The 21,032-nt window shown below is 46.2% G+C and overlaps 1 protein-coding gene across 1 annotated transcript; it reads left to right on the plus strand.

Moving 5' to 3' along the window:
- The first annotated feature begins 3,450 nt into the window (after window positions 1–3,450).
- On the plus strand, window positions 3,451–20,149 carry LOC142586082 (uncharacterized). Its single transcript, XM_075697342.1, has 4 exons — window positions 3,451–3,555; window positions 4,377–4,562; window positions 17,398–17,538; window positions 20,048–20,149. Exons 1-4 carry the CDS (start codon window positions 3,451–3,453, stop codon window positions 20,147–20,149), a joined length of 534 nt encoding a protein of 177 aa, XP_075553457.1.
- Window positions 20,150–21,032: the final 883 nt, after the last annotated feature.

Consider the following 21,032-nt stretch of genomic DNA (forward strand, 5'->3'; position numbering starts at 1 on the left):
AGATGTCACGTGGTGGTGACGTTGAATAACACAGTTGCAATACTGTGAAAGAACACACTAACCTTTATTGAGCGAACGTGTGCCCAAAAAACAGGCTACACTTATAGCACAACGATACGGGCGAACACGGTCGGCGATCGTCGAAAGTCTGATCAACGGGTCAAGCGCGTCGGCTTTTATACATCAATCGTCGAACGTTCCAGACTAATTGTTGGGACCCGCGCGCTTTCCACAAAGTTCTACACCATTCGCGCCACGCGATGAAATCAGATAGCTCAAGGTTCGGCGACAACAGACAGCGGATAGAAGCATCAATAACTTTCCGGAAACTTCGGGTACATGCAGGTGCATCCCGCGCTGTTTGATAGGATTTGTTAGGCGGCGAAACGTGGTCGCCCGATAAATATAAGTGCACATGTCATTATATATATATATATATGAATATATATATATATATATATATATATATATATATATATATATATATATATATATATATATATATATATATATATATATATATATATATATATATACGCAGGGCGTTTCTGCTAATTTTAGCCGAGTGTAAACTCTATGCATTCTATGACGACGCGACTAAATGCATGTTGCTTACTTTTGTATGCAGCCTGTCGCGCTATTTTTGTATTTTGCTTAATTAGCTCATTAGTCCAGGATATTTAACCACCTTCTGAAGCAAGGAAGGTAGGAAAGAAATTCCAATTAGAAAGTTGCAGAGCAGTTGGCAATACGTCCGGATAAAGTTTCTGTCTTTTTATCTGCTAAGTATTAGTGTTACTCATCTAACTGCGGATGCCCGCGAGATACGAAAAAACACCGAGTGGCTTGCCCACCTGCGAGTCGTGATTGCGCTGCTTCTAAGCCTTCCGCGCACAAACGAACATAGCATTTAACCGTTGTGAACAGCCGTCTGCTTATCGCCATCATTAACCGCAGCGAGGGAAGCACGTCGCAGGCATCAACACGACAGCCAAAACCTTCGTCACTTCCCTGTCGCCTTTTAAGCAGCAACACACCCTGCTCGATGCTAAGGTGGTTTGGGAGCTCTGCAAGCACGGCGCGCAAGCGGGTATGTCAGATATTTTTTTTTGTTTCGCGGGCATCTGAAGTAAGCTGAAAAACAATAACACTCAATAGATAGAAAGTTAGAAATTGCCTTATCAGACGTTTTACAAAGTGCTCTAGAACTTTCTAAATGAAAGTTTTCGCCTTTGTTGCTTCAGAATGGCTAATTTTCTTCACTAATTAACAAATTAAGAAAAATACAAGAATAGCGTGACACAATGCATGACAAATGAGCAACATGCATTTTGTCGTATCGTCTTATGGTGCATCGGCATATTTTTCAACTCTGAGTAAAGTTAGCTGAAACAACCGGTATAAGAAAGAATTCGCATGAAAGAGAGAAAGTTGTTTTCCCAGAAGTACGCCAACTTTTCACACAGGACCATGCGGCAACCATACATGCCTCTATCCTGAAGTCATATGCATACATGTGCGTGTGCGTGTGTGTGTGCGTGCGCAGGGTTTTTTACGTAACTTAACACGTCTATATGAGAATTGTAGAGCGATATGAAAAGCTCCCGATGCGGTTTTCTGTTGCTCAATACGTGCCACATAAAAGTATTTTTCTGAGCGTGAAAGAAGCCCGCGAATACACGCAAAGCGCCTCGAGCGGCCAGTCGCGCGTAAATTTTGCGCGCATTTGCGGGCTACTTTAACGATCGAAAAACACTTTTATGTATCGCGTGTTGAGCAACAGAAAGCTGTATCCGAGGTTTTTCAGGGTGCTCAACAATTTTCTCATTGACACTTTTCCTCTAATTAAAATATTTGAAAAGTCGGACAATTCATTACTAATAATTATCTAATTAGACGTAATGAAAAAATAAATAATGTCAGTATCACCAAGAGACGGCAAGCAAAATTACCTTGGTTCTGTCTAGCCCCATTGCTTTCCCATATTTTTAAACTCTGACTGAAGTTAGCTTTCACACCTCCTGGCAAAGAAAACGTCTGTGAATGAGAGTGAGTTTTTCAAGAAGTCCAAGAACTTTTCAAATAAAACCTTGCGGCAGCTTTAGGTGCCTCGATCATGAAGGCATATATATATATATATATATATATATATATATATATATATATATATATATATATATATATATATACGTGCAGGGCGTTTCACGTAACTTAAACCACAGACACATCTACTGTGTGCACGGCATGGGTAACTGTCCCCCTGCACGCGGTAGATGGACAGGGCCAGGGCGCCAACCAGTAACGTGAATGGGGCACCCCCCCATCCCCTCCCCCGCTCTCTGAAGTAGGCGAGGGACCAAGTCACGTAATTTGAACTATAGGCGTATCTATATGGCAGGCAGGGGGCACTGCCCCCCTGCCCACTCGGTAGATACATCTATGGTTCAAGTAACGTGAAACAACACCCTGTATATATGCAGTGGTGACCAAGTGATCAGTAAAGCAACATATATGTGCAAAAGACGCACACATACTTATGTGCGTGTGTTTTTCACACATATTTCGAAACTCAATATTGCGCGAAGCTCAATGTTAATCAACGATAAGCTAACAGCATTTACTCAACAACTTTATTGTTGGAAACTACTCAACAATGGCTCAATAATACTCAATACTATTCAAGATATATCAAGTGAATTTAGTCAACGACTTTATTGTTGGAAACTACTCAACTACGGCTCAAGAATACTCAATGCTATTCAACAAAATATGTGAAGATAATTTAGTCAACGACTTTATTGTTCGAAACTACTCAACAATGGCTCAATATTACTCAATACTATTCAACAATATATCAACAGAATTTAGTCAACGACTTTCTTGTTCTGGACTACCCAACAACTTCACTGTTGAATTATTGCTCTGTGGTTTCAATCATTGTTGAAGTTTTGTTGAAAGGTTATTGAGTCAACAATTCATCAACAATATGCCAACAACATTTCAACAGTCATTTTCATAAGGGATCGGCTTCCGCATGGGTGTATCGACGTATGCCCAAAAGTTGTAGGTTCTTTGCTGAGATTACGATTGCTATACGGAGCACTCTGTTATAACCTTCTTTCTCGGAAGAACACATCTAGGGGTACTTCACAGAGCAGCTCTCCGCATTACACGAAGATCCCGAAGCACACACGTGTCGGGGATCTGCATCGATATGCGAAGTTTTCTAGCCTCCTTTCAGCCATCGAAGCATCGAAGGCAGGCTACTACGGCAGGCACCGCCTGGCATCATTCGTTGCGCGACGGGAAGCGATTGGCAGACGCACCGCCGAGCCAAGAAGAAGAACGCACCTTTCCAGCACGTAATGGATTAGACACATTCTACCTTTACAGATGGTGCCGACGACCCGACGGAATTAAAACTATCGTACCAAGAGGGTTTTAGGCAGCATGCATTCAAAACACAACGACATATTTGCGTTGAATGTCTACAAGTCGCGTCACACAGCCTCATTTGCAGCACTCCTTGTCAAGCAGGCCTTCAGGCGAGCAGAGGTAGCCGAAATCACTGCAGCGCTGCATTGGATCCCAGGTCACCAGACAGTTCTCATTCCAACCTACTCCAACTGCTTTACCTCCAATCGCTTTGTCTCCCGAAATACTTCAGCGACGCGCAGAACCGCCACAAGCGACATGACAAAAGAACAATACCACCAAGACAGAGCTCAAAGAGCAGTATCAATCCGTAGCAAGAGAGAACGCCGTGCGATTGTCCCCGAAGACCCAGATCCACTTCCCGTGGGTGATCCTTGGGGACAGCGGCCCGCGGGAGCGGCGCCAGCGGCTCCGGGCGCGCCAGGAAACATGCCCTCCTTTCCCGTCTCTTGACTCCCTTCCGTCGCCGGAACTCGGCCTTGCTTGTGTTATATCAAAAATTAAAGTGACTGCTCTCACTTCCTCGGAGCATGTTGTTTTGGTATGAGTCGTAGCTCTTGTAGGTGTGTTTATTATATTAGAAGCTGTACAATACAATTAGTTTTCTAAATCCCAGAGTGCTCGGAGTGTCGGATGCCATGCAAACATTGAAAGCGCCAGCCAAGCTACGGTTTATGAAATATTTGCTTTTTCATTGCTTAATTCCTTAGAGAAGGCAGGCAATCTGTATAATTGTCTGTATGGGCTGAATCGTAGGTCTCGGGACGTTTGCCCTGTCTGCTCGGTTAAACACATTTAAAAATGCCAAAACCCTCACCCTTACCATATGTAGCTGACCATCAACTGGATTATGTGAGAAAAGGAATTTCCAACCTACGATGACGCAATGATGTTACCGCCTAATAGGGTCATTGACGCCCATCTATACTCTTTTCCTGTAGCTGGGCCAGCCAGAGTTCGCCGTTGAGCGTAGCGTGCTACGTTCCCCGTTCGGGTCTCCCTACTTCCGTATCCGGCACCGCTACAAGTTGTTCATCTTCCGCTCGGCTCAGATCATGGGCTCCACAGTGGCTGCCGCGGAGCTCGTGGTCAATGACATCGTCCAGTTCGAGGGAAAGCTTGCCGCGGTAAGCGCATAGTCAGACAGGGGAGAAAATTGCCCCACCTTCAGTTTGCACGCATGTTGTAATCCTTTTAAGTATAGATGAATATGAGCGTTTTTATTGTAATGAACAAAAACTAGCCTTAAAAGGAAGCTTTAGCCCGGGCCCAACTCTGACGCAGCTTATTCAAGTACATGTAAAGGGCAGGAATACTTTTCTGAGATAACCCCTGTATCGACTTTAATAGAATTTATTGCATTTCAGAGAGAAAGTTAAATTCTAGTGACTCTTGGAAGCGGAATTTCGATTTACGGTTTGAATTGTGTTAAAATAATTTTAAACAATTGGAAAGTTCGAAAAAATAGAAGCACAATGTTTACAAATTATTAGCTCCGCATCACGAGCAGATATCGCTGTTCTGTAAATGGAATTCATGATCATTCAAAGCGGACAACTGGAAATTAACATCTTACGTGAATTTGTGACGTTTTGTACAAGGGTTCTGCAAAAGCTGTATTTATGCTACATTTGTTTTTTTCATATTGATGTGTAACATATCTATTTTGTCCGCTTTAGAATTACTATTAGATTCAATTGACAGATTTGTGATATGATTTTTGGTTGCTTAATTGCAGAGTTGTAAACTTGATAAACTCGTTTTCTAAAAATTTGCGACATTCGGAGTTTTTAATAAAAATGGATGATTTAAATAAAAAATTCGAAACGAACAGTCACTAGATGTTAAGTTTTTGTTCTAAACGCAACAAACCTCGTCAAATTTGGTGTAGTGGTTGCCAAGAAAAAGGAATTTTCATTTTACAGGTATACACATAGGAGCCCCTGAACTAAAGCTTCGTCTTAAGAGTAGATAATGAAGAGCTTGCACACTTTGCGTGCAAGTTCGGATTTTTAAACATGAGCATGTTGGGCCCAGTGGTTTAATAGGGTGCGCAGTGTAAAGAAGGAAGGAACTACTCGTCTGCCAGTTGTAGTGTTCGCTGCGATTGCTTTAATCGAACCCCGTTTTCCCTGTCCGTGCGCGTGGCGATTGTGCACTTCTTCTCTTATTCTCAACACGCTGCCACCCGCGAGGAAATGGACGACTTGGTCGATGATGACAGTGCACGGTTCGGTGACCTCTACTCGAGATTCCTCGGATACCTCATAAAACCGTACTTAAAGGGACACTAAAGGTTACTATCAAGTCAACGTGGACTGTTGAAATACCATCCCAGAGACCTCGAAACGCTTGTTTCATGCGAAGAGACTTATTCTAAGAGAAAATGCGTTCTGAAGCGTCCGCGTACCACTAGCGCAGTTCAAGTCACCCGCCCTCCGATCGAGGAGGGGTGACGTCATGGTTTCATAACCACGTTGCCCAGTCGGCGAGTAAAACGGCACCCGCAGACTGCGCTACGGCTTTTCTGCACAAAAGGCAAACGCGCGACCTGAAACACAGCCAAGATAGAGCCGACAGCAGCGCGAAAGCGGAACTATGGTGGCTAGCGTAAGGGAAAGCGCACGACGATAAGCTGGTTCTTTACTTTATGACACCAACTTCGACGCTCGTTGCATTGGACGACCCTGAAAACGACACATTGGCTCGAGATGCTGGGCTCGACTTCAGCGTTTTAAACACTGATGAACGTGACCTGCTGCTGAGGGCTTGGGCTGCCGGCGTCGTTGCGTACTACTACGACGGCAACTGTATGTCATCGCTGTACATATTCGCACATTTGTAGCTTTTCCTTCGTGAAAACCGAATGCCGCATTTGCTGCCCCGTATTCGACCTGCAGTTGTTCTGTCGCTTCGGCTAATGCAGGCAAGACCTACGGAACAGCGCTATGGGAAAGAATTGCTTTGATAGGCACTCCACACGACTTCAGTAAGTCGGCGTTGAACTCGTAATCCTCTGGCCGAAAGTGGAGCGATTTTTGGCTCTTTGTCACGCGCCGTGGCAGAGATACGGCACTTAACCACTTCGAACGGAGAGGTTCACTGGTTGGCACACAGTGATAAGTAACGTTGGATTCGCCGCTGCAACTGCCCTTGGCCAAGTTCCGCGAACCGCTCGCGCATCCCACGACATCACATGGACGTGGCATTCTCACTGCTTGTTCCATATGCAAGTTTTCCGAGCCATCAGAACCAGCGTATCACGACGCGATAACGAAACAACTGAAACGCCAAGCACGCGCGGCGCAGAGTGGAGCGAAAACGAAACCTTTCGACCTCTCATGCTACTGAAGGGTGAAGTCACAATGTTATTTTTTCTTAGAATCGAATAGAAGTAGACAAGTAGCATTTTCTTCTGTCTTATAACCTAATAAAATGATCTTTTTATTACGAGTAGTTGAGTACTAGTGACATAAATTATGATGATGAGTGCCTTTGTCATCAGGCTAGTACCGGTATGTCGCGGGGGGGTCTCAAATCATGCCAAGCATTTACCTCAATTTCTCGGTTACTAAAGCACTGCTCGCGATTATATTCACGCCTTAGACGTTCTAGAACATTGCTTTATCACTTTAACTTGACTACATAGTAAACTTTAGTGTCCCTTTAAGCACTATCTTCTAACATTACGTGCTCTTGCCAGAGTCAGGATAGCAAAGACGAACAAGATCGGCACGTTCATCGTCCAACCACCCTTCCATGGATGCAACTGCAGTCTCCAGTTGATCTCAGACGCTTCTTTCCCTTCCGTTGTTTTTCCTTCGGCTTTTCCTTAATCTCACTAAAAAATAAGTTATGAGATTTTTCGTGCCAAAACCACGATCTGATTATGAGGTACGACGAAGTGGGGGACTCCGGAAATTTGTACCATCTGGAGTTATCTAACGTGCACCTAAGTTCCTTAACGTGGCGCGGTGACGGCGGTTGCTACTGGCGTCCCGCCACGCTGTAGCGAAAGCCCAGGCATCGCACGGCGATGCGCGAGTGACCGCAGGAGTCATCGGAGGGGTTTGCTTACTTTGCTTTTTGGACCACTTCATTAAGAGCAGGTCGCCCATGCCGTTCTTGTTCTCGATGTAGGCACCGGTGGTGCACCGGCGCGGCGATCTGCTGTAGATCATGACAGTTCCGCAGCCATTACGAAGTCGACTTTGACTTTCTGGAAGGTTTAGTTCGGCTGCTCCTATCTAAATACATGTAAAAGGAGAATTCGTTTTTCTCGGTAACTACTGCACCAGTTTTGACGACGTTTGTTGCATTTAAAAGAAAAACTTAAAATCAAGTCACTGTTTCTTTCTAATTTTTGAGTTAGGTCATCAATTTTTTATAAAAACTTGTCAATAATCGAAAATTTTCAAAAACGAAACTTTCATGTATACAACTCTGTAACTCAACAACGAAAAATGCCAATACAATTCTCTGAATTGCATGTAATAGTACATCTAAAGCGGACAAAATTGATGTGTTACACGTGAATCTAAAGCAATTTAGTAATATTGAAATACAGCTTTTGCAGAACCTTTGTTACCAAGATAACCAATTCACGTAAGGTGTAAAATGACAATCCAAATTGACCGCTTTGAATGATCTAATGGATGCCGTTTACAAAACCGCGATAGCTGTTCTTGATGCAGAGCTATGAATTTGTAAACTTCGTGCTTCTATTTTCTTTAAACGGTTGAATATTTGAAATTCTTTTTAAGAAAACTCAGGACATAAATCGAAATTCCGCTTCCATCAGCCACTAGAATTAATTTTTCTCTCTGAAATGCAACAAATTTCATTAAAATCGGTCCAGGGATTTTTTCAGAAAAACGTTTTTGCGCTTTTACATGTATTTGAATAGGCCGCGTCGGAGTTGGGCCCGAGCTAGAGCTTTCCCTTAAGTCGTCCAACGGGCAGTCTGGCGGTAGCGGACAGTGCGAAGTAGCAATCGGGAATAGCTACGTCGGTCGAACAAGGTGACCTTTTTGGTTGAAGAGATCGATGCAGTCGGATAGGTCCTCGACGGAGTAGTAGCGGTTGCGAGGCTCTGTTCTAAACCAGAGTGGCTGCACGTAGCCGCCTTTTTCAAGAATAACGTAATCATTCGCGGGATAGTTGTTGTGCGTCCTTTTTGTCTTTTTTGTCGTTGTGGAAGGGCATAGGAAGCCTCGAATTTGTCGTCGATGTGTTGTACTCATGGGGCCCTATGATGTAAAACTATTACAATCTGTTTTTATTCCAATATCCTGACGCCAAATTTACGTAATCCCCGACGCAAGCATTGGGCGACGACCCGCAGCGTTGTTTGAAATGCCCCATCAAACGCGCTCCTCGTTTACGGAAGGCCAGTTTTCTTTTTTTTTTTTTCAATGCTCATAGCATTGCCTACATTGAGCGTTTTTTTTATCAAATTGACTGGCAAGATGCGAGGAGCACGCTCAGGTGCAGAGGGTTTCAGTAGGACCGAGCCATCGCAGTGAAAGTAGATAACGGGCTGCAGAGGGTGGTGCCGGCGTCTGTTATTGATGCGCTTCCCCCTACTCAGTTTGCGGAAGCTGATGAAAAATCGCGGTGGCGTGCAACGGAACATTAAAAATGCCGCCAGAACGGATCCTCAACAAAAAAAGAGTTGGCAGCGTGATGTAGTATAGGTACGGAAAGGACTCAATAACATCTTATTGCCACCGAAAAATGTTTATTATAAGCAAATGAATCCACGCTCCTCGCCCACTCCAAGTAGCTAGTGCCTGAGCAATCTACAGGCAACTATTTTCTATTCCGTTCAGAACGGGGCTGTCTCTGGCTATTAAAAAAAAAGATCTGTTCTACATATTATTGCGTCTTTAAAGCGTATACTTCAGTTTGGTGCGGTGAGTTTTCGTGGTTTATTGACGTCGCGTGACAGTCAGAAAGAAGTGGGCGCAGTCCGAAAAGGCTTGATCAATGGTCGTGTAATATGGCGATAAAAGCGTCCAATCAAAAATAGTTTTCTTACTCTCGGTCCTATTATGCATAATCAGCGTGCACACATCATATCAGATAAGGTGTTTACGCTCTCTTAGGGATGTCGTGTGGGAGACAGGCTAATTGAGAGTGGGGCGAACATTTTTTGACCAGTCACGAAGGGCTTACTACAGATTTGGAACAGAAAAATTTCGGATACCTTTCGTTAAAACACCCATGGGATGCTGTAACGTAAACCTAAAAGGTCAAATAAAATCAAGTCCTCACCCACTACGCCTGTCTGTAACGCGATGTCACGAAAACTACGAGAACACCCAACCTGATATGACATGTGCCTGCCTACTGATTACGCATGGTTAGACCGAACGGAAAAAAGTTATCATTTCTCATTCGACTCATTTTTCGCCATTAAGGAAAAACGGGTCGTTCAACCAAATGCTATTTGCCAAAGTTTTTCGTGTTGCGCCCATTTTGCCGGTCCATAGCACGACGACATAAAACCGCGGTAACTTACCGTGTGAAAGTGACGTGTACGTGTAAAACACGAATATACCGAACAAAACTTAATTTTTTTCTGAATAGCTGGAAATTATCTGTTCCTAAAGGAAAAGAAGATGATTGCCCATCAATCGGTGTGGCAGTGGCTGCTGTGAGCTGCCGGGGAGCTTGGATTTATTTGCGTATAAGAAGAAGTTCTGCGTGGAGTATGGCGTTATTGAAACCTTTCGGCACGAGTACATTTCTCTAATGCGCGGAACAAATGCCGCTTACGGAGAAATTCTCGGTGTTGCTCTTGCAATTCGATACGCCATCCGGGTTCCTGAGGATGTGTATATATTGACGGACTCGCAACAGGCATGCCGGGCGTTCCTATCAGGACATGGCATCCCGAGAGCGGCGCACCAAATTCTCAAACAGATCCCGCAAAATACACTAACCACACCTCCCCGCATCCACTTACTCTGGACCCCTGGTCATACCTCGCTGCCGGGTAACCAACACGCACATGCGGTTTCCCGAGAAATTTCCCTCCGGGCGACTCGGCGTGGTGAGGCGACTAGTTCAGAGTGTGGGGATCCCTTGCTCCGTTATAGACATAATCCGTCATTATACACGCATTCGTCGCACCCACGCCGCACCACCGCCGTCCTTCTCGCGGAAGGAAGCAGTGGCATTACGCCAGTTACAAACCGCAACTTTTCCTAATCTTGTCTCTCTCTATACATTCTACCCACACTGTTATGCAGATCGTTGCCCTGGCTGTGGCAGCTCGCCCACAATCTTCCACGTCACGATTGAGTGCACTGCAAACCTCTTTCCTCCCTTGCCTACTCTCCTTTACCCCCTACGCAACAAAAAGCTGTGGGACGATGCCCTCCTCGACGGACCTCCCGAGGTCCTCCGAGCAGTGATACAACGGGCTCGAAACATCGCCGCAATCATCTTAGGGACCCTGGACTGAGGGTTCCTCCCACACTGCTCTCGCCATTCAGATATTATTAATAAAGATGTTTTACTCTCTCTCTCCCTCTGCCAACTCAACTTTGTTGAGGATCCATTTTAGTAACATTTTTTAAACTTCTTTTGAATACTGCTGCAATTTTGGACGAGCCAGCGCGAGCTAAGTAAGGGGAAGCGGACCAATCGCAGACGCCGGCACCAACCGTCTCATTTACGGTTATCTCCTTTCACTGCGATGGCTCGGCACCATGAAAAGTATTTCAAATGAGCTTGCTCCTCGCACCTTCTCAGCTCATTAGATAAGAAAAACTGCTCAATGTGGGCAATCCTATTCGTTTTCAAAGGAAAATAAAATGACATCCTATAAAGGAGAAGCGCCTTTGATTGGGCTTTTTGAACAATGCTGTGTGTTACTGTCTCATGCTTGCATCGGTGGTCACGTAAGTTTGACGTCAGGAGATTGGAATCAAAAGAAATATGAATAGTTTTTCGTTATAGAGCACCTGCTTGTGCTTCCGAATATGACATCGTCGGTGGTGTTGGTTCTCCTCGCTGCGTTGGCGGTGGTGGCAGGTGCAAGAGCAATGGTCCACGTGACGTTTATGTTTCCGATGATCGCGAGAGATGCTCCGAATCTGCCGCACCGCGCGCACAATGTGGCACCAGTGGGCATGTGTGTACGGATCGTCATCGAACGTGGGGTGTGCCATTCGGCTGGTCGCTGACACTGAACCCTATAACGTAAAACATTTCCAATATGTATTTATTTAAATCACCTGACGTCAAATTTGCGTAAACGCCGACACAAGCTGGGGGCAGTGACCCGCAGGGTTGTCTGAACAGACCAATCAAACGCTCTCCTCGTTCATAGGCGGTCAGTTTCGTTTGCTTTAAAAACGAATAACATTGCCTACAGTGAGCCGCTTGTACTATCTAATTCGTTGACAAGAGGCGAGGAGCACGCTCAAGTGGAGAAGGATTCAATGGGGCCGAGCCAGTGCACTCCAAATCATTAACCGGAAGAAGAGGATGGTGCCGGCGTCTGCGATGTGTACGCTTTCCCTTACTTAGCTTGTGCTGGCAGGACGAAAATGGCGGCGGCATAGGTCGGAATGTTTAGAATGCCGCTAAAACGGATCCTCAGCAAAGAACAGTTGGCAGATCGAGGTCGTAAATGTGCCGAAGGTGCGCGAAAACGTTACACGGTAACGCAAAATGTTTTATTAGAGACTTTTAGCGCATCCCCTATTCCGGCAAACAGGGGCGGTTTGGATGTGCGGTGGAGTAAACGTGAGCGGCCGCAGTGGTGCAGCCGACTGGTGGCATAGAGTTCACCCAGACAAACACAAAGCTAAAATTGCAGTAACCCGCTATATACTGCTTCGCTGCTTGTGCAAATTTTCGGGAGAGGCGCAATAGGGAACACGATTACGCCGCTGTCAAAAATATACACCAACAACTAAGCGGAATATAATAATTGGCTTTGTGTTGTGTGGTTGAGCTTTGAAGCACCAGCTGGTGCCACGAATCTGGCTGCTCACTTTTACAGCCCCGCGTAACTGGAAAACCGCCCGCGCTTGACGGAATACCGGACGCACAAAAATTCACTATTGTACCCAAATAAACCCATGCTCCCCGGCATGGGCGAGTCGCCAGTGCCTGAGCGATCGGCGACAGCCATATTTTATTCCTTTCGGAACGGGACAGCCTGCGGCTACTCAGGAAAAAACATTCAGTTTTGTTCGGCATATTAATTCATCTTTAACAAGTTACTTTGACGCGGTAAGTTTTCGCGGTTTGATGACGTCGCGTGAAAGGCAGGTAATTCGTCGCAACCCAAAAGCTTTTGACTAAAATCCTAGGGCTAATGGCCAAAAGACGTCTAATCAGAAATAACTATTTTTCTTTTGTTCGGTCCAATGATGCATAATCAGTGTGTACGTGTACCCAAAAGCTTTTGACCAAAATCCTAGGGATAATGGCGAAAAGACGTCTAATCAGAAATAACTATTTTTCTTTTGTTCGGTCCAATGATGCATAATCACTGTGTACGTGTACCCAAAAGCTTTTGACGGAAATCCTAGGGCTAATGGCGAAAAGACGTCTAATCAGAAATAACTATTTTTCTTTTGTTTGGTCCAATGATGCATAATCAGTGTGTGCGTGTAATATCAGATGGGGAACCATCGCGGCTTTCGTGTCGTCCCGTGACAGACCGCTGAAGTGGGGGTGCTTCAAAACAGTTTTTGACCAATCGTGGAGGACTGATTGCAGAATTGGAATAGAAGCGCTTGAACTTGTTTTACGGTATAGCGCCCACTGTTCCCCGCAGGTTGCATGGCTAGTTCTTTGGACTAGCGAATTCTTGCAAAATATTCTTGGCGGTTGAGCAATTGGCAGCTCGTCCTTGCTTTCTGTTCTAGCTGTGATCTCGGCCTCGTGTCGGCAATCACCTTCTCTTTGTTCAGGATGAACTGACGCTGTACTCTCGCCTAGGTCTGGAGCTTTGTTTGTTGTAGTCGTGGTGTCGGTGGTCTTACGTTTGCGCTGTCGTTCGCCTGCTTACCAGAAATGCAGACAAAATGTAGTGTCTGCTGTACTCGCATAGGGTTGACGTCGTTCGGTAGTGATCCAGTGTAGGCGTAGGAATGAAGGCGAAAAGGAATCCGGCTGATGGTGTGACGGATCTTTTCGTGGTAATAAAGGGCCTGGGTGAATTCGGCTTCGTATTCGTCATCGTCGTTTACGACGTATTCGATATTGACCTAAATTTCAGTGAGACAACGGTCTTTGTCCACGAGTTCGGTTAAGAGCACTGGCGAGTCGGCAGTCGTCGGTTCGGTTGTGGCGAGGCTTTGGTTGCGGCGCTGACAACGCGGGTAGCGGCATTTCGAATGACGTGGCGCTGACGACATAGTCGGTCCATAATTGATTGTGCGGACGGCAGTCTCTTTGGCGCGTTTCACGGAAACAATGTAACGAATGAAGCGACGGCGCGTCCGTCGGTTATAGCAGCTCGCTGCGACTGCTTCAGTGCAACCCCGTTTCCCTTCTATGTGAGCATGGTAATCCTGTACTTCTTTTCCTTCTGTTCTCAACTGATCCCTGGCCGCGGGCATGGCGTCCCACGATTCTTGACAGCCCTCATCGGTCTCCCGTTCTTCTTTCTCCATCTTCATTTCCTTGACTGTTGAAAGAGAAAGCGCGTTCTGTACATCCACAGCTGGTAAACGTGCCAACTGCCAGCGTTCTCGCTGCTTAGTTGCTGTCATAATTTTTGCTACCACAATCACTGCGTCTGCCACGAGAAGCAGTCCCCAATGTAGTACGTGTCTGGTTCGCTTTCAGCAAAATTTAGGTGCACAAACTCCACTCGATGGTTAGGCTGCCAGTGACTGCGCCCGTCGTATCAGCTTAGGTTGGGGCTGAGCTGGGTGTAATGATAATTGGTTGTGCGAAATATGACTAGAATGACTTCAAAAATAAAGAGTTTACCTCCTGTTCGTACAAAAGAAAGAAAGAATGCTAACCTCATAAGAAAACAATACATACGGACATTGTATCGCATACTTTATTGTTTGTATTAGCAATATGGTTTGAATAAAGCAACGATATAAGCAATTTAGTGTCTTTTGCAATCTGTAGGGAAAAAACAACGCAATGATTACATACATTAGGAATGTGAACCATAGAATTCTCAATATATGACCAGGAAAACCTTTAAATACCAGAAAATAATTCAAAAGTTCTACTGTACGTCTGCGACGAGGAAAGCATATGTCGCCTTGAAGAAGATAAGTCCACTTGTCGAAACGCTGGCTCCTTCTTTCACCTTGTTCTTGCTTTGCTCATCTTACTGCACGTCAGCACGTTCAGCGCAGAATATTTTAAAGCGTTTACATTATATGCTACAAAGTGATGTTTATTTCCAACTTATTTAACTGCCAACAGCGTGCAAGGACCGATTCTCGCCCATTGCCAAAGTTTTGCGTCTTTCGGCATTGTTTTAACGTTCGCACATATAACGGTTCACGTTACGTAGGCATCACATGTTGCAGAATAGCGAATACATACCTTTCCGGTTAAAGGAGTTTCTTTGATATTTACAATTTGCTTCGGTTCCTTGACACTGGGTGCTTCTAGTAACCACACACACCCACAATGCGGGTCGTCTATGCTCAGCCACGTTTTTAAATGGTATGATCACAGGTATTGCACAGCTTGTTTTCGTTATTAAGGAGGTTTCGTCAAGGAGACGTTAAAGGCTTTTCATTTGCCCGCTCAAAATAAGTTTGTTCACAGCTAAGGTTCTTGCGCCACAGAGTAAATAAAACGTTCACGAGCGTACTTCATTGGAGACAGCTCTGGTAGAGGTAAATGTAGTATGCTATTAACTGTAGTATGCTATTACAGCTCTGGTATTAGTAAATGTAGTAATAAACTATTATTTGGCTCTCCACGTGGTTGTCCATCTTTTGCACCGTTGTGGTCGGCGCTATATTTAATCGCAGCCAGGCAGTTGTCAAAATCTTCATTTAACCGTGCCGCATCAAACATGTGATTTTTCGTTGAGGAGTGCTTCCATATCTTTATTCGTATGTGATTCTAGGTAAGGAACACCTATGCATAAACAAATTTCACTAAACCACAAGGACTAGCATCACATCATCAAAATGAATTACCTACTTAATCTGTAGACAACACAGAAAACAAGATGGGGAAAGCTAAGCTTAAATTACTTCCTATTTACTATGCAGAAGGGAAAAAGTTTAAAGTAATAGGGGAAAAGAACTTACCGCTGGCGTTAGCCGAACTCACATATTCAGCATTATACGTGTGATTGAGTTGAGGCGACGGCTATTATGAATTCCACTCGTTCGAATATATAAGGAAAATTTGAGTCTCTCAGTTTCTCCTTCGTTCATAACACAGCATGGGTATAAAGTCTTGCACTCTTGGTGCTTCCAGGTACAATGCGAGGGTCTAGCCGTCAGTTCGCTTGCATCAAACTTCACCTATTACTACTACGTGCCACCTGCTGCTAAAGAAGGACGTTCCACACCCACCGTCATGGCCATGAATGACGCTCGCTAACTCTCTCAGGCTCAGCTCTTCTAGGCATACCTAACACCCAAGAACGGTAACGCGTCAGTGGCTAAACTGCTAGAGCATGGCACGCGTGATGCGAAAGTTGTGAGTTCGGCTCACACTGGCGGCAAGTCGTCTTTTTCTGTCCACTTTTATTTACCTTTACGTTGTCACTTCTACAGTTCATATATATATATATATATATATATATATATATATATATATATATATATATATATATATATATATATATATGCGAATAGGTCTCTCAGTACTTTTCTTTGCTTCATTACTTGGGGGCTTCTTATGGATTTGGATAACAAATATTGGCCCCTTGGTTATCCTTCTCTGACATCCCGATAAGTTTGTAGAACTTGTTGCTTGTTGAGTTTGTAACTTCTTCGCAAACACATGCACATGCAATATATAGCGTACGAAAAATTATAAACGAAGGAACAAACAAACTAGGAGGCAAAGAAATGTAGCACCATTATCAAATGAAAATTTATTTCATGCGAAAATCTTTTTATGGCATAGGAACTCCAAATGCGTTAAATTCCTGAGAGGGGCGCGGATAGCATTCCGAGGAGGCGAGGATGAAAAACTGGCGGCGAAAAAGAAAACTGATATGGTACTGTTCGTGGCACAGCATCCAAGAAATCAAATTTGGCGTCTTACAATGAAAGAGACGTGTAGCTGACACACATCGCTCACATTTCTTTATTTTTGTGATACGCCGCCGCCTTTACTTTTACCGAGAAGCCTAAGATTCTGAAATCGTGTTTCACACCTACAGTTATTTATGTGCGTGCCTAATTGCACACCATACACGTTTCCTAAATTTTTCGCATGCTTCCTTATACGGTCCATGAAAAAAACTTCAGTTAGTAGGGATGCTGCGTATGTATGTTTCCTTTATTTCTGCGTTTACGCCATACATATCCGCGTTTAAGAAACGCGGTTTAAGACGAAACTAGGTGAGCATGTTTGCTAGTCATTCTTGCATTGCGTACGTTTGATATTTGCTTATGCTCACATGTTTGCTTCCAAATGCGCAATGAATGCTTGGTTTTTTTTAATTGTGTCACGCTCGTACATTTTTCAATGTTCTGAGTTTATCACGCGCAGGTAAAATACTATTATACTTGACACAAATTTCATCAAGTGGTAAAATTATACACGTAGCCTTTTGCTAAGGTGTACTCCATAACGGGCTACGTACTTTCGTAAATTTTATAATTCGATTTTCTTATCGCTCACGCTATACTATCGTCAAAATCATTATAAACCGAGCAGTGAAGATTATCTGCAGCGTGTGGCATAACTGGGCCAGACTAGCAGGAGTCTTTCACCTTACTAAATTGCCCAGGACAAGACAGTAATGCGTAGTTTTATTCCTTGCAGATATCCGAGGAGCCCGAAGATTTGCCGAATCCTAAGAAGTCGTTTCACCTTATATCCTTGGAATCACTTGAGACCGCCATTCCAGATGTGAGCATAAAGAAAAAAAAGACCTTGGCAGACATATGCCAATCTGATAAACTGGTGCATAAGATACACGTAGCTTGTATAATAAGCTTCATTTGGTAGCCATGAATAATTAGTCTTCTAGGGATGTATTTGCGATTCCAATGAAGATAGCGTTTGAAGCTGTTCTCCTTATTAAAAATTTGATGCCTAACACGCCGCCACACACCGCACAAGAACGCTTGTCCCCTTGACAGTCGCGCTTTAAGATCACGCCGCTAAAGAACCACGTGTTGAAGAGTCAAACTGCCGGTTCTCGTTTAAAGCGTTTAGCTTTCTTGGGGAACTAACAATGGTTTCGCCGTGTTTGAGCGTTTCCGTGGGTCACCAATTGGTAGAAAAAGTAAAACCTGTTCCACACAGTGAAAGCTGTCAAAACAGCAACGCTGGTGGTCGTTTTCTCAACATTGAACTCGTGTTTCGTGCGATTTTCATGAAAGTCTTTTGTCTCGTTGTCGTCATTTTCCTAGACTCGTGCTTCAGCTCCGGATTGCGCACACTCTTCAGTTGGGTGAAGTTATGATCAAGCCACAGTCTATCACACATCTTGCAGCTATGGCCACACTCACTGCCGAGGAATTCTCTCTTGAAATGTCCATCGGCACCCTCTGTGGGAGGAAGTGCTCTCCTACTCTCGAAGTCAGGGGTTAGCTTGCCTCTGCTGGCGCTTGGCTTGCGTTGCCTTCTCTTGAAAGGGAGGTGGGGGAGGGGGGTTGGCTTGCTTCCACAAGCGCTTGACTTGCGGTTCCCGTTCGCGATCCTCTGCGGTAGCGGCTTGCCTCTGCTGGCATTTCGCTTGCGCTTGTCGCTCAAGAAGCCCGGGATTAGCGCGACGTCGGCGCTGCCGCTGCCGTGCGAGATCCGAGAGCAATCCACGCACCGAGAGCAATCCATGCGGCGAATGGGCGCACGCTAGCGAAGCACCTGCTCTTATACCCCACTGTCCCCCTCCCCCGGCGCGCACTCTGATTGGTACGCTCCTCCTCCTCCCACGGCGCGCCCTCTGATTGGTCCGCACACATCCCGGAGGGGCCCCGGCCATGGATGGATAGATGGATGGATGGATGTTATGAGCGTCCCCTTAGGAACGGGGTGGTATGTTGCACCACCAAGCTCTTGCTACTATACTGCCTAATGTCCTACCCAAGTTAAAGAAACAAAAATGAAAAAGTAAACTATAAACTCTCACAACTACATTTTCTGACGCCCTAATGCGAACTTGCTTTTGTACGTCTCCGTTTTCTGTCGTTTCCATACTTCCACCGATCTTTCAATGGCCTCTTACTTATTTCTTACAATCTTGCAATCGCCCCACTGGTACTTTCAGTGCGCCCTCTGGCGGTGAGCTCTGGAACCTGCGCCCCTGCGTGACACCGGACGCCGAAAGGCGAAGGCTCGACTTAGAACAGTTCCGCTCTTTAAAAAATTATGCCTGGCTCTGCAATAGTAAACACCAGAAGGGGGAAGGCTGGGGGAAGGCCAATCAAATAGTGCCAAAACGCACACAAGACTCACGAGTGACGGCAACGAGTCCCTAAAGCTGGAACCGTATGGCGCGTTTATCGCTAGCGAAAAACGCGACTCGCGGCAGACGCCCGCGTTTACGCCGACGCGCGAGCACCCGCACGAAAAAAGGGAGCGGCGCTTTGGCGTTGCGTTTTCCGGGTTGCTAGACAACATAACTCCTAACGACATGAATTGTCTCTGTTACCGCATATATAATATGTCCTTAAACTTACAGAACACTACAACAAAAATAATGTTAGTGTAATTAGACAGCGAAATTTTTGTCCGAAGTGTATTGTGGGGACTGCGTAGCCCATTTCGTTGCAGCGCCATAGCGCAGCCCGTTTTGGGCATAGGAGCCGCAGCACGGCGAGGTCGCTTTCGAACTTCGCGTGCGCGGTCCACCGCTTTCGCTCTCTCTCGTTCCTCCGAGGGCGCCGAATGGCAGCGGGACCGTAAAACACTTGCTGCTGTCCGTCCCCGAACGGTCTAGGGGCTCACCCGATTGGTCTTTTTGAGTGGGAACCCGCGTTCCCTCTCTCCTGGCGACTCAAGCCGACCGAGGAGCGGAAACGCGGGGAGAAGCTCTCGGACAGCGAAACGGTGCGTACTGACTTCCGATTCTCCAGGTCATCCCTTTGGTTGGCCGGTCTTGCCGAAGGTCCTCGACCCGAGGCGGTTGCGTACCTATTCGCTGCTGCTGTTCTGAAGGCTAGGCCAAAGAGACGCGGCTCACTTGACGTGCGCGGTCGTACTGCGCCGAGTCATCCTCGGAGGCTACTCCGAGCTGAAAGAACGTTGCCCTGGTAGCACGGTCGTTGGGAGCCACCCACCCGTATAGCGGCTTGTTACCGCGTTTTTAAGATACTGAGTGTCACCCTTGAGTTACGGTAGCTTCGGCTCAAGGGCCCCGCGCGCCGATACGGGTGTAACAGCTATCCTGAACGCCAAAGTGGTCGTATATAAACAGCCTTCCTTGTACTCTGGGCGTTCTCCTTGTGGCGCTGTGTTTCGCTCCCAGAGAAGACCGAACGAGCGGCCGCTTCGGGCACCCGCTACACACGCGGCTGAGCTGATCAACCCCCTGAGGGACTCGGATCCTCAGACCCGCGTGGTGGTCTAGGTGACTCCCGGCGGAGCACCGCTATAGGCGAAGACCACAAAGTGGCGCCCAACGTGGGGCCAAGGGCTCATTAAGCCCTTGGCCGCTTGATAGCCGAGCCAGAACGCTTTAACGATTAGGCTCACCGCGTCAGGTCTGGTAGCAAGAGTGGCCCTTTGCTGCTTTTCGCTATCGGACGACTCTTTGCAAGGTACCGAACGAGCGTCCACTTCGAGCACACGAAACACATGCAGCTGAGCGTATCGTTCCTGTGGGATCGGATCCTCGGCATGCGTGGTGGTCTATAGGTGGGCCCCTAAGGAACACCACTTGAGAGAGACCACGAAGTGTCGCCTGCCACACACGCGGCTGAACGTATCCTTCCCTTCGGGCTCGGATCCTCGGCATACGTGGTGGTCTAGGTGGTTCTCATAGGAACACCACGTGAGAGATAACAAAGTGGCGCATAAGTTCGTTGGCTGGCAGAATCCTTCTCGCGCACGCTCGCTGCAGCCCACATTGGGGTGGAAAGACAGCGTGGTGTTACGCTATCGCTCCCACTGGAGCGGACGTAGCACGTTTGTGAACGGAGCCTTGCTCTTCACGAATTGTGCGTGCCTGCACATTTGCCCGTAACGGTTCCCTGCGGAGCTAACGGTAGACTGTTGTCGCATATAAGACCTGGCAACTTATACGGAAAGCCTTAACGCCTGAGCAATCTGGCTGACCGCACCATGTCTGCTAACCAGAGCGGCCGTTGTGCCCTCATTACGTTAGCAAACGTCGCTTTGCGCGAGACGAGGGCCTTGTCCCCCCTCGAGCCGAGCATACACACACGCTCGCGTACTGCCGCCCCCAGTGGGGTGAACACGACGGCGAGGCGCTATGATACCGCTCCCACTGG

The sequence above is a fragment of the Dermacentor variabilis genome, chromosome 6 (assembly GCF_050947875.1).
Source record: "Dermacentor variabilis isolate Ectoservices chromosome 6, ASM5094787v1, whole genome shotgun sequence".
Taxonomy (NCBI): domain Eukaryota; kingdom Metazoa; phylum Arthropoda; class Arachnida; order Ixodida; family Ixodidae; genus Dermacentor; species Dermacentor variabilis.